The sequence below is a fragment of the Osmia bicornis genome, chromosome 7 (assembly GCF_907164935.1).
Source record: "Osmia bicornis bicornis chromosome 7, iOsmBic2.1, whole genome shotgun sequence".
Taxonomy (NCBI): domain Eukaryota; kingdom Metazoa; phylum Arthropoda; class Insecta; order Hymenoptera; family Megachilidae; genus Osmia; species Osmia bicornis.
In genome coordinates, this window is record NC_060222.1 from 1,972,156 (window position 1) to 1,985,529 (window position 13,374).

The 13,374-nt window shown below is 34.3% G+C and overlaps 3 protein-coding genes and 1 long non-coding RNA gene across 8 annotated transcripts in view; 2 read left to right on the forward strand and 2 right to left on the reverse strand.

The window, feature by feature from the left end:
• Positions 1-2,862, forward strand: part of LOC114881465 — a 45,091-nt gene extending 42,229 nt beyond the window's left edge. For both annotated transcript variants that reach the window (XM_029198274.2, XM_029198283.2), the window contains exons 5-6: positions 988-1,213; positions 2,295-2,862. In XM_029198274.2, coding sequence (XP_029054107.2) covers positions 988-1,213; positions 2,295-2,371 — 303 coding nt within the window. In that variant the 3' untranslated portion in view covers positions 2,372-2,862. The remainder of the gene's footprint in view (positions 1-987; positions 1,214-2,294) is intronic.
• On the reverse strand, positions 1,077-3,998 carry LOC114881483 (prefoldin subunit 5). 3 transcript variants are annotated; one of them, XM_029198382.2, is made up of 3 exons: positions 3,677-3,998; positions 3,259-3,550; positions 1,077-1,238 (listed from the first exon to the last, which is right to left on the reverse strand). In XM_029198382.2, the coding sequence occupies exons 1-2, from the start codon at positions 3,879-3,881 to the stop codon at positions 3,270-3,272; spliced, it is 486 nt and encodes a 161-aa protein (XP_029054215.1). In that variant the 5' UTR covers positions 3,882-3,998; the 3' UTR covers positions 1,077-1,238; positions 3,259-3,269. The 3 variants fall into 3 exon arrangements, with proteins under 3 accessions (XP_029054215.1, XP_029054130.1, XP_029054125.1); XM_029198297.2 differs by having other exon boundaries at positions 1,077-1,242; XM_029198292.2 differs by lacking the exon at positions 1,077-1,238 and having other exon boundaries at positions 2,955-3,550; positions 3,677-3,997.
• A 928-nt stretch (positions 3,999-4,926) lies between these two features.
• Positions 4,927-13,374, forward strand: part of LOC114881498 — a 94,999-nt gene continuing 86,551 nt past the window's right edge. Inside the window, exons 1-3 of the long non-coding RNA XR_003790284.2 lie at positions 4,927-5,013; positions 5,619-5,680; positions 5,770-5,855. This is a non-coding gene — a long non-coding RNA (uncharacterized LOC114881498). The remainder of the gene's footprint in view (positions 5,014-5,618; positions 5,681-5,769; positions 5,856-13,374) is intronic.
• The window catches only part of LOC114881461 (muscarinic acetylcholine receptor gar-2), a 37,644-nt gene continuing 30,417 nt past the window's right edge, over positions 6,148-13,374 (reverse strand). For both annotated transcript variants that reach the window (XM_046286516.1, XM_029198264.2), the window contains exon 5: positions 6,148-13,220. In XM_046286516.1, the coding sequence (XP_046142472.1) occupies positions 10,960-13,220 (2,261 nt within the window). In that variant the 3' untranslated portion in view covers positions 6,148-10,959. The remainder of the gene's footprint in view (positions 13,221-13,374) is intronic.

A 13,374-nucleotide genomic window follows, 5' to 3' on the forward strand; every position in this document is an offset into this window, starting at 1 on the left:
GGACTGGTCCCCTTATCATTCTGAAATTCCAGAATTTTTAAGGGATCCAGCCCAAATCTGAAACTAAGATAAATTACTTTTAATAAATATGGAATATTTAGATGGGTATATTATTAAATTCTTTAATTAGTAATTGCTTTGCTTTTATAATACAATTTTCCATTTCCCTAAAATGGAAACTGTGGAAATATTACTTAATTAGTGAATAGGATAAAATGTAAAATTTTAATTTTGAAAAATCACAGAAATCTCGCGAAAATAGTTTCTCTCATTTTTCACGCAATTTGTTCAAAAAATGTACTGGATAAATACAATTTTAATTAAATTTAAAAGCAATGCAATATTTTACAAACTACTTAATAAAAGAATACCTGTTTGAAGGTGAAATAACTCTGTTTCTTAAATAATCACAAAGCTACGGCTGTTATCTGAAATCTATGAATTGAATGAGAGTTAATTGTACACCTGGATTGACGTAATTAAACGAAAACAAGAAAAAAAATATAACATTGTAGTACGATGGGATACCGTTATAAGTATAGAGTATGGTTGCTGAGGAAATTATAGTTCGACGGCATTCTAATAACAACCGACTTCATTTAATTCAGAGCTTGCACTTTGGTGCAAACTGGTAATCTGAAACGGTTTATGGATCTCTTAACTATCCAATGAACATTGTAGTTATAGGTGAAAACACCACAAATCATTCACAGTTCTCGAAGAAGGCATTAACGCGTAAAAGAGAAGCAGGAAGTATTACACTGCAGTTTCTGCACCTTCTTCTTCCGCTTCTCTTGTTCCCCAAGCAACACATTAAAAAAATGATCAGCTTCTTCAATTTTTAATCGATTCGGAACACTGCAATTGCAATGCTATCTCCAATTAATATTCCAATGTTACAATTTTTAATTTACAGAAAATATTATTAGTTTCATGAAGTATAAAATTATAGTACCACAGATTTTGACAATGTTTCGTATTTTTCAGGTGAATTCCAGTTTCATGATGAACAAGATCGATGACAATCAGCAATTAATAACTATGGCAGGACTGGATTTTGAAATAATTCCGGACAGTTTCAGTAACGGGAGATTGCATATTGTTTGTCATGCTAATGTCTTTCATTTATACAATAAACAAGCTGATGTTCTCTTGACCGAGGAACGTCCACGTTTGGCATCTGTATTAGGAACTCGAGAATCTTCTTACGTTGGTATGTTTCATGACTTTTCTTTCATCTGTCTAATGAAAGTATTATAATTAATTCGTACAATTGGTTTTACTTTTTCTAATATTGTTTGAAGTTCCCAGGTGTAAACTGGAAGAATTTTTCAATTTATCTACATTGCAGCAAGTTTAATTAAGGATCTAATGATCTACTAATATTCATGGATAATTGATTAAGAACAGTAAATTTTTAATTAATCAGTGTATTAATTAGGAACTGAGAAGAGATTAAATTAGACTCCTTATCTTTATCACTGTTACTAGACAAAGTGCTCTATTAAAAATTATAAATACATATCTTCCGTATGGATAAAAAATTATCGATGTAAATTTTTCAAAACTAAAGGCATAATTAAGATAACAAAATAGTGATAATTAGTACGACTCCTAGTACTATCAGTACATGATTAGATTACTCATTAAACTAACTATAATGATGTATCTAAAATGTCATAACATTAAAAAAAAATAAATATATTTTACACCTGGAAACTTCAAATAGAAACAACTCTACTCTGCAAATTTACAACATATATAATTCATGAATACAATATAATTAACATATCGGAAATGTAAAGGTAAATTGAATTAAAAAACCTGTTGAATGAAAACAAAAGAAATAATAAATAAAAACACGACGAGTACTCAAATTAATATTATGAGAAACAAGGAAGCATATAAAATATTAGTAAAGTAAATAAAGCTGAACTATTTATCACATAATCACATCAATAAAAATTAATACATCAGCTGTGAAACTGTATTTATTTTGCAAATTTTTTTTCTTAAACGAAGTGTTACATCCATAATAATTTGAAATTCATTTAAAGATGAAACATATTTTTATAAATCTACCAGACAATTTAATTCTTAAATTAAGTATAATTTCATAAATAAATCTATTTTATAGTATGTTTTGTTAGATTATTATATCTAGCAAAATTTGTTACTAAAAAGTCACAGATTCGAATACCTGAATCTCTAAACTGATCTAATAATTCTAGTTTTCAAAACTAAAGATAAGCCAAACGAAAGTAAAAATATATTTCATTGCTTTCTTGTTTCAGGGGGTGCAGCGAAACACATCGACGGATGGTCCTTATTGAATATCGCAGTCATGCTGATACTGTGCAATTTAAGATAACATCAATGAACCCGATTATAATGCATGTGACTGTATCGAGAACCGGAGAGAGGGAAATTGTTTGTAAAATTTTGAAATTATTAAGTGCGACGAAGAACGGGGTGGAGCGAGAAAAATGAATCTTTCGTTAACATAATAAATATCGATCGTATGTTATTCGTGTAAATAGGATAAAAATTTAGCGAATTATTTAAGTGTAATTAAGACCCGCGCTGTCTCGTTGCAGCGAGACGAATTTATAACCCGACTAACATAATGCCATAATATTATGTATTAGATCGACGATGTGTCGCGCCAAAAAGTATTCGGATAATTATTTGAATACTAATTACATCGTGTTTTCTATTCTCCGACAATGATTTTGATACCTCTTCTGTAACACCCTAGCCACCGGAATGTATCTTATCATCATGTTTCTAGGTGAAAGCTGTTATTGTTTGTGAATGAAGTTTTATTTAAATGAAAAACAAATAAATGATTCACCTTTGTTATTTAATCTATTCTTGTCCCTGAAAATTCATAATCATCCTACTTAATCCTAAGAAATAATTCTAAATTAAGCACCATGGACCGGTTCACTCTATATAGTAATAGATAAAATTATTCTTTATTATTCTTACAGCTGCTATACGAGATAAAATCCTTTAATAATTTATCAAAGCTTACGTAATAGCTGTACATAACAATAGCTGTTGAATTGAAAATTAAATAAACAATTTGGTATCCCCTTATGGCTATGAAATTTAATTAATCTCATGTTAACATACAGCATAATTATCATCCAAATTTAATAGTGAAATAGAGACTGAGCCAACTTAGTAATATTATTAATGAAAATTGACACAAGTAATGAATAAATTGCATTTAAAATGTTTAGTTCAAATAACCTGTTAGTATTTTACGTATGCTCTGATCCCTCTTTTTGCATTTGGTTTTGAAGTTTCATTTCTATCACATCCACTACTGCATCTCTGACTTTACTCTTCTCAAGTCCCAGCTGCTGAATGTTTTCTAGTTGCGTAGTGATGTAACCCACTCTTCTTTCAAAGTACTCCTTTGCGTCTGATACATTCTTCTGTATATAGTAACCAGTTCCAATGTCAAATAAAACATTACTTGTGTCTGCAAGCTTTCCTACCACGTACATTGACCCAGTTAATGGTACAAGAACTTCATTACCTGCAACAAAATCATTGTTTATGAAATAAAATTCATTGAATGTATCATATTTCATAACCTGAATCACCATATCAAAAGCGAACAAATTACCGTGTATTATAAGAATACATATTAATTGAAACTCACCCTCCATAGCTGGAGTAACTTTCTCAAGACATGATCCAGATTCTTGGAATTTAGTTTGTGCTATTTTTAAGGTTTGCAAAGAATCTTGAAAGATACCGAGGTCTAGATCCAATTGTTGTTTTAACGACGTGAGTTGTTGGAGATTTAATGTTGTCAGATCAATTTGCTGCAAGTGCGGCGCCTCTGACATAGAAACCTCTGACATTTTTAATAGTTTATTAGAAACACTATTACTTCAAACCAACTCTTGACACACGTTCAGATATAACCAAAAACGGACAACGCTGGAGACATGAGCTCGCGTAATAGATGGCTATGGCTACGGCACGCTACGGATACGAATAAGTAATTCCTATAATGGCCGATAGGTGGTGCAGACATGTGTATTTGTATTTGGCGTTCAGATTAATTTTGTATCAACAATCAGATATTTTGATATAATTGTGCTGTATATAGCTGTGTTTTAGTTTAGTAATATTCTGTGACTATTGTGTGATACTTTGTGTTCAAATCTCAAGATCTTTTGGTTCAATAAGATGATAACGCACCTGCTGCTAATTTGGCTCTCTCTACGAGGTCAGTAACATACACTTCCCTTTTCACTTTATCATTTTTGAAGTATTAAATGCATCACAATGTCGTAATTTAAAGCGTATAATCGTGACAGAGTCTATAATCTTTTTACGAATCATGTGTTAATGAAAAAAGTGAGCAAAATTAAATTACAATTTGTTCTGCCACGCTGCCGCCAAATGACGGCAACGTTTGTAGGTTCATCAAATTCTACTTTTTATATTATCAATTTTAACGCTTCAAACGAGCCGTGTTACTATTATTCTTGTTATATTGAGATCGCAGAACGTTCTACCGGCGCTAATAGAGTGCAAAAATCATTTATTTTAATTAAAATAGGCGTTTTATATTTCGTTAATTTCTGCATATACCACCAGGGAGCAGTGGTACTACCATTTCAATACTCGTATTGATGTGAAGTTAGAAATGATATAATAAAAAGGCTTGTGTGATTGTTTCAACTTACAAACAATAAGATATTCTTTTGCAAACCTTGAATATGATATTGTGTATCTCTTTTTCGATCATATCACATTATTCAATTTTTTCGCAAATATTTGTTATATGAACGTTTCCGTTACGATTAGCATTAAAGTTTCGAAGCATTTCGAAACTTCTCCCAATGGCTGTGATTGGTCAATCCATTCAGCGTCTTCTGATTTCGACCAATCAGATTCGTCGTTGTGTGGATGCGTGCACAGACTTGTAGGATATCGCAGCATTTGGCTTCGAAGCTTCGTTCGTTCTGCACGCTTCTGTAACAGGTGAGATTAAATTATCTTCAAATATTAAATTAAATTGTCTTTCGGGTGTCGAACGTACAAAAAACAGAAAGAATAGGCGAAGAGCAGTCTGGATTCCTGATTTTTGACATTAATTCGCGGTTTTCTTTAAAAATACATGAGTTGAAATTTTTTGCTTTTGCTATGAATTCACAATGGGATTGGAACAACAAAATTTGAATTGTTTTTCCTTTATATCAATAATTTCTTGAACCATTGATATCTTATGTTATTTTCTACTTTATTTTCTGTATTTTGATGTTTTAAGTTGAAAAAAGTAATCTTAACTTTATTTCAATATGGCGTCGATAATCTTCAATACCTTCCGGCGGGAAATTCAAATGTCTTACTTATTACAGCTATGGTTCAGGCATTCATATTTGTTGATTATCACAATTCAAAATTAAATTTTATACGGTGATTGACATGAATATAAATAATAATATAATAACATGCAAAATTGATTAATGGTAAAGAATTAAAAAAAATTTGATCAGAACTTTATGTTTTGGCGGATAAAGACATTTTTTGAAATATTGATTCTATGAATCAATTGATTCTAGAAAATGTGTTCTGTTTTGTTACAGAATTACATAAAGAATAAAACTTCATAAGCGGAACTATTAAATGAATCTTCGTCAAAATAAACGTAAGTTTTATTATTAAGTAGTTACAATAAATTATGGTAAATTTAAAATGTCACAAATGTATTATGTATTATTGTTTTTTTGATTAAAGAGTTGTCAACCAATGCCTGTATGTCAACACTCTACCTACTACTCCTACTATTCCTAATGTTAGCTTAGGATTTTCAGCTTCACAAGGTAGGTGTATTATTTATTTGCCCGTATTCATTACTTATTAGCCTGAGCTCATCAACAAACACCAGGTGTGCGTTGTATGGGTAAGGGCGGTGGGTACGGTTTTAGAATTAAGGAATATTACAGCGATTGACAAACGTATTAGCGTATCGTGCACGATGTACGATCATCATTACCGAGTGTGATGACGATGATTCGCAATTGCGAGGTTTTGGAGGAGTCTGTTTCGTAGTTTAGAAATACATTCACATTTGACAGCATAGATAAATTTTTGTCATTTAAATGTCAAATGCAAATATATCCAAACTTACACGATTGATATCAATGATTGACAAATTATAGGAAATTTTTAATATTCTCAATTCTAGCTTTATTATACACGTATATTTCCTTTTTTAGACAATGTATTTCGCAATAAAGTTATATTATTTGGCTATGTTATATCTTTTTCCGCAGTAAACCCTTAAAAGCTAGACAAATGATGTCTGTGTTCAATGGAAACTTTGTAGATATAGTGTTTGAATATTTGCTAAATAAAAAGAGCTTTGTAGAAAATAAAGTTAAGGACAAAGATTTTGAATAGTCAAAAGTATTCGAAACGTAGTAAATTTTTTTGTATAAATTCTAATTAGCTCTTAAGGGTTGTTAGAGTTCAGATTGTCGAGCGAGAGCACGCTTAGTATTGTCTAGAACCTTTTAATTACATTGAAATTCATTTTTCCATTGATCCCACGTTAGACAATGGTGTCTACAAAAGCACATTATGTCATACCTTTTGTCGAGTAGCAGATCAGTTTCAAAGAAACATTTTAAATATCAAAATTAAATTAGCTTCTAAATTTTCTTAACAAATGAATCAAAAAATTTCAACTAGGTTATTTTGAAAATCCAAATATTCGATTTAATTGAATACTAGTAGAATTCAGATTTCACCTTTGAATATTCAAATTCATTGAATAATTTGAAAGATTTATAATGCAAGTGAACGAACATTACATGGCGAATCAAAACCTGATCCGCTGCATGACTCTTTATATTTCTGTTTTGTGTATACTGTTTCTGAGGTAGAAAGAGCGGAATCCACGAGGAGACATCGAGCCATTCTAAGTTTTGGAAAGCAGCGAGTATGTCTTATATTTTCCTAACAAGGAACGTACGTTCTCTAATCATTCCTTTAGCTTTGTTGATTGAGACGAAACGTGGAACTTTTCGGCTTGTTTTCAACCCTTTATAGCTCGTTACGGCTCCCCATTCGTTTCTTCTTTTTTAAACTTCTTAATGACTCTGCTTCATTGGTAGGCGTTAACGAAGAGAACGCTACGACGAAAGCCTCGGCACATAGAAAGAAATACAGCACACGGACATTTATGTACTTTCTTCACGATCGGTCCTCTAATTGTCGTCTAGGCTTTTTTTCTTCTTATTCGGTCAACTTTAACCTCTTGCCTTATATGCTTAAACAGCGGGATGTAAATCCTTTTTGTTTAAGAAATTATAAGAATTTTTGAGAAAGAAAATTTAAAATGCAATAAAAATAATAAAATTTATCTGTTTTATTTTTATATAAACAAAAAGTTACTAAGTAAATGATAGGTTGCTTTTTAAAACAAGTTAATGAAGTTTGAAATTTTTATTTTTATTTTTTGTTGTTCAATTTGTGGTGTGGAGAATTTGAAAAAGAATTATTATTACTTTTTTTTTGCAACGTTTAAAACTTCGGTTTAAGTATCAGATTGCAAATTTTATTAATTAGATAAATTAATTTTTAACAATGTATCGTCAATACATTATGGATGATCTAAGGCAAGAAGTTAATGTTACACTTCTCTAACGTTATCAAACTTAATCTCTATTCGCCTTATTTATTATTGATTATACTACTGTATGTCCGCTACGTAATATAGACCACAAGATATTTCATATAATTTTATTTTATATTAATCGTGTGTGGAATATTAGAGACGATGAGTTATGAGTTCACTCAGAAGTAACTTTAATATTCTCTTTATGTGAACACTGAGATTTTAGATGAATTTTACTGTGCAAAAATCTTAAATTATATATAACATAATCAAATCTTAATTTTCGTCACTTCTAGAATGTGTTTGCAGTTATTATTAATGACTCAATTTCTTTGAAGTTACATAAATGAATAATGAATTAATAAATAGAATAGCAAGAACATTTTGTGTTTAACCTTCAGGCCATAATAATTTATTGGAGTGGTTTAAGCAAGTACTAGGAGCGGCTTATTTAAAATAATTGCATGCCTAGCTTTTCGAGTCGTGAAATTTTCCTTTATTACCTTAAGAAGTTGTGGAAGGAAAAAATTCAATAAAGGAGTAATGAGTTGTACTCATGAATTTCTTGATCCATTGAAATATAATAATGTGAAGCTTAATCGATAATAAATAAAAAAGAAATCCAACACCTATGTCAACCATTTTGAATTAAAGATATTAATAAAATCATATTAAAAGTTACATTAGAATTCAAGACTTTTGCACAGAGTGTATATCACCAAGTTTCTCATTTTCAAAGATCAATTTTTGATCTGCTTCATGAAAATAGTATTCACATGTTATACATTTATTGACCTCTTATCTCAAGGTTCCAAAAAATTGACATTTCAATAGACAAATGTTACTCCCATCGATTTTTAATCGATCGTCTCTGTTCGTTTCTCTTGTGAATATATACCGAGGAGTTTTAATTTGAAAAAAAAATTATTTTACAGGCTTAGTGTCGTATATAATGCATCGATCTAGAATCGAAATAGAATTAAAGATCAAGAGAAAATAATTCAGAATAAATTGCAGCTATTGGCAGTGAATTTCGAAAAACATATAAAGCGCCAATGTAATCAAAAATTAATTAATTGTTTATTACGAGTCGTATAAAATTTTGTTAGCTTCTTGTGTCTCGTAATTTTCACTCGTACCAAAATCGAGTCTGTTAGTCAATTATCGACAATTATTAATTAAAGTAGCCACTGCGAAGCATTCGACGCGTTTTAATTGGATCAAAACGCAATTAATATGAAAAATTATTACTTTTACGAGTGAATCGTAATCCACGTAAACTTACGCTTTCGTTTCCAGGTAAAAAAGGTACAAACGCTTGATAATGATTAAATAATTGGAAATATAAACTGTCTCTTTCCATTACTTAATATAATATTGCATAAAAGCTGTTATAAAAGTAAGCTTATAATTGTACGTTTATAGCAATCCAAGCTTTCATTCTTGATAAAGTAACTCCATTTTATGGCTCTTTTGCACAGCATAGATATTTAAAAATACAAATAACTTGCAGAATGTGACGTTTGATTAAAAATTTCAAGATGCTTTGTTTATTGATTAATAATTCCATTATGATTGAAAGCATGTTTGATTATATCAAAAGCTTTCAACGTGACTAGTTTCATGAGACCGATTTGTATTCTTCGATGGTGTTTGTTGTTTTTTAAAAAGCATATTCTGTCGAAATTTTAATGATCTTTACTTTATAAAATTGCTGAAAAGGTACGAAGGTGTAGTGTTTTGATATTTTCTCATGAAAGAAATATCACTAACAATAAGCGATTCGTATACACATATAAGTAAGGAAGATTCATAACAACGCGACAAATACGTGTTACGTGTTGGAATGAAATACTATAGTTTAGAAATCCATGGGGGCTCATATGGTTGTACGTAAAGATGGCTTCTTTCGATTAAGGAAAAATTGAATGGAAGTTATGTTATCCTGAATAAAAGATAAATTAAATTCTTAAGATTTTCTTGGTTTTTTATCTTCAGATAATTTTATCACGAGTTTTAATATAGATATCTAAGGTTTTTTTATCTGTAGCAATGCACCAAGCTCCAAAATGCATTCAGAATGCACCCATGGTGGAATTAAAAAATCCAACCATGAAAACTATAAAATTGCTAAAAGTGATGGGAGGTTCTTCCCCCATTATTTCCCCATAACCAAAAGAAATCACCCTTGCACACATATGTACACAAAGACAGTACCAAATCTAACAGAATTCGGAGAAAGAAGGCCCGTGTACGAGTAGGCCACTCCAAGGCAGTGCGTTTTTGAATAATCCTTGGTCGTTTGGTACTTCTTCATGATGAGCCACCCCGTTAGTTTCGTTGCTCGCAAACAATATTCGTCTACCTTTGGAAAGATGGAAAAAACAGTTCGTGCTATAAGTTCGCAGTGAATCTGACTGCTGAAACAAAAAGAAATAGAAAATAATGAAAGCTTCTTCCTCGACTCGAGAACATTCACTGCGACACAGCAGTTTCTTCCGTCGACATTTTTCTAATGTTTCACTTTTGTTGTCTTTCATCAGGAACGATACGATCGTTCGTTTAACTAAGAAACTTATGCGTATTTCGAACGATAAGTATTTGAGAATTGAACGCGTTTAATTTCGTCACGTAACAATTCAAATATTGAAGCGCTTATCGTGGCGATTATTACATGCAGTACGCACAGATATCTAAATCTAGGGACATGTACAGTGCCGTATATGGTAGCCTATTCTAGGGAAAATGACGATCTAGGGAAAAATAACCCCACCACATGTTATAATACTTCAGAATCGCCATGCATGAAAAATTCTCAAGATTCTAAATTGAAAGATATTGATATTAAAATTGATTCAATGTTACATTATTAAATATTATAAAATCCAACACGTAACTAAAGAATAGAAGCATTAAATGAAATTATCATCATTAAATGATTATATGTGAATGGTGAGCCTCTTTTCCCTAGATCGCCATTTTCCCACTAGGAAGGCCTCCATGCCCGGCACTGTACACACATTTTCCTACGTGTTGCATATTTCCCGCAAAAAGACTTAACAGATACTCATACATATACATTATGTACATCCGAGAATGCTTTCTAATGCTACACCAGCGCGTTCTATTCTTATATACATACACGAAGCTCGCTATAGCGAATCTTCTTTAGAGCAGTTTGCATCGCAAACTTATTCTTATTGTCCAATTTCACCATGAACCATGGCGGTACATAAATGTAATTCGGTAGTATTTATGGAAGGCCTTCTTCTTCGTAACACACGTTTCCCTGCTCCGGTTACTCCTTACGTCATGTGGAGATCACCCTTCAGTATTCTCGTGAAGGTTTTCTTGAACTGTTGATTGGCCATAGCGTAACAGAACGGATTCATCGGACTATTGGCGTAACAGAGGAAGTACGAAAACATGAATAGATGCTCGTTGGTACACGGCGGCGTCGAACAGAAACCTTCGACCAGCGCCAAGATGTGATAGGGTGTCCAGCAGGCGACAAAGGCGCCCAGAATGAAGGATATCGTCCTGAACGCTTTCCTAGCTCTATTTTCCGTTCGAGATTTCTGTCTACTGATCAATGCATCCCTCCGTTGCGTTTTCGTCTTCAAACGCTTTCCAATTGACTTCACGAAGTCTCTTCTGGATCCTCCTTCCTCACGAGGATCCTTCTTCTTCGACTGCTTTTTGGTATCCTTCTCTGGTTCGTTCATCGTCGTCCCAGACATAGTAGGCACCATACTGCCGCTAGACGAAGAGTTTTGTGGAGGATTCGCCTTCGTAACCTGCTCCAGACATTGATTAGTGGAACTACTGAACGCCTCCACCGCAGGGGTGCTGACGACTGTCGTCACAGGCTGCTGCTTCGTGTCTTCAGCCTTGACAGTTACTTCAGTGTGCACTTTGCTCACTGTTGGCGATGTCTGGGACGCAGCGTTGGTCTTCTGGGTGATGAACACGCGAGGAGGATGAGTTTGACTCGAGGCGTTGGACATTACCGGCTGAAGCTGACTGTGTTTACCCTGAACTGGCTGCTGATTGTTGGCCTGTTGGGCTGTGGCTCTGATCAGAGCAGCTTGCAACAGACTCGTGTTAGCTGCTGAAGTAACATTCCCCAGGATGGGGGACGAAGGAGTGGTAGATAGAGGATTCGCTAGGCTGCACGAGAAGGAAGACGGAGGACTCTCATAGGAAGGACTGGGCAGAATTACTGAACTCTCGTCCATGTACCTCAAGTCTCCACCGTCCAGACCCGTCAAGATGTCATAGGTACCTGGACCATGGGATGACACGACCAATGACTTGGGTCTGTCTGTAGATGAAGAGGTTGGAGGACTCTCAGACACTGGAGGACTGCTTTGGAACTGCGAAGGTGGTGGGATGATATTCTGCTGATTGCTGCTGATCGAGCGACTGGGATGGGTGGGTGGCGAGGTCTCCGCAGAGGTTACAGCCTGTTGATTCCCACTTTCGCCGCTCGATTTCAACGACTGCTCAGGCGTCAGCGTCTGACTGCTAGACTTTTCAAGTTCAGCTGGATTGTCAGTATCCAGGAGACTGAGCTCCTGTATCTTCGGCAACGTCTGAGTCTTCTGCGTCGCCGTTCCTATGTCGCAAGTAGAACCTGGTGGAAGAGTTTTCCTGGCTACTGGAGCAGTAGTGTCGGTCTTGATAGGAACTATCCCATTCAAGTGGCCATTGGTGGTGAACATCTGAAGAGCACCAGACTGAGCAACTAAACCAGCCAAGGAAGATCGTTTTCTGGTACCTCCAGTTTGTTGGGCTGGACCCATAGTGCTTTCGTCGTCAGAATCAAACGCTGGACTGCTAGATCTCTCGGACTTCTCTGTCTCAGTGGGGACAGTACTGGCGCATGTCTGTTTCTCAGTGGAATCGGTCATACCGATTCCAGAAGTCTTCGAAGAGGTCTTTTGAACTGAACCATCGCCTCCTGCACCTTCCTCCCCTGATGTACCACCTTTCGGCTTATCCTGGCTCAACAGAGTACTCTGCGTTTTGGATATTCCTATACCAGCTGCGCGTCCCGCCATTCCTGTCATAGCGCCAGCACTTAGAGCCACCATAGACTGCATCTTCCTTTGTTTAGCTTCGCTTTTCTTCTGCATATCATAGGCTGTCTTGTATATACAGGCATACAGAATAAATTGAACGACCAGATTTGTCCAGTAGTAGCCAATTATCAATGCGGTGTTGAAAACTGGATCCTTGAGAAATTGCACAGCACACTGACCAGGACTTAGGTCTCTGTACCCAATGAAGTGTTCCCAGCCGAAGATGCTGATGAAAAATAGCAGCGCTGGGATGATCCAGGTGATGGTTACCATCCAGATCACCCGATTTTTCGTACGCCAGCTGCGATATCTCGCCGCAATCTTCACCGAACAAAATCGATCGATGGTAATCAGTAGAACTGTGTACTGGGATACCAGGCATACCGTGTAGTCGACGGATAACCATAGGTCGCAGAGCAAGGGCCCCAGATTCCAATAGCCCATTAGAACGTAGACCGTGTAGAATGGCATGGACACAGTGCCTGTTTAACAATTAGGTTAATTTGACTTAATTTGAAAGTGGGGTTTGTTACAAAATTCAATTTTCTTTTTTATACAATTAATTATTGGAAAAATAAAATTCAATTGTTCATGAAAAATTGATTTTTTCCAATGATTGATAGTTTTTTATATTAA

Excerpts from the sequence above, each read along its gene's own strand:
- LOC114881483 (XM_029198382.2), bottom strand. The coding sequence starts at position 3,881 with ATGTCAGAGGTTTCTATGTCAGAGGCGCCGCACTTGCAGCAAATTGAT. Across the intron at positions 3,551-3,676 it reads AGTTACTCCAGCTATGGAGG|GTAATGAAGTTCTTGTACCA; the intron begins GTGAGTTTCAAT and ends ATTTTGTTGCAG.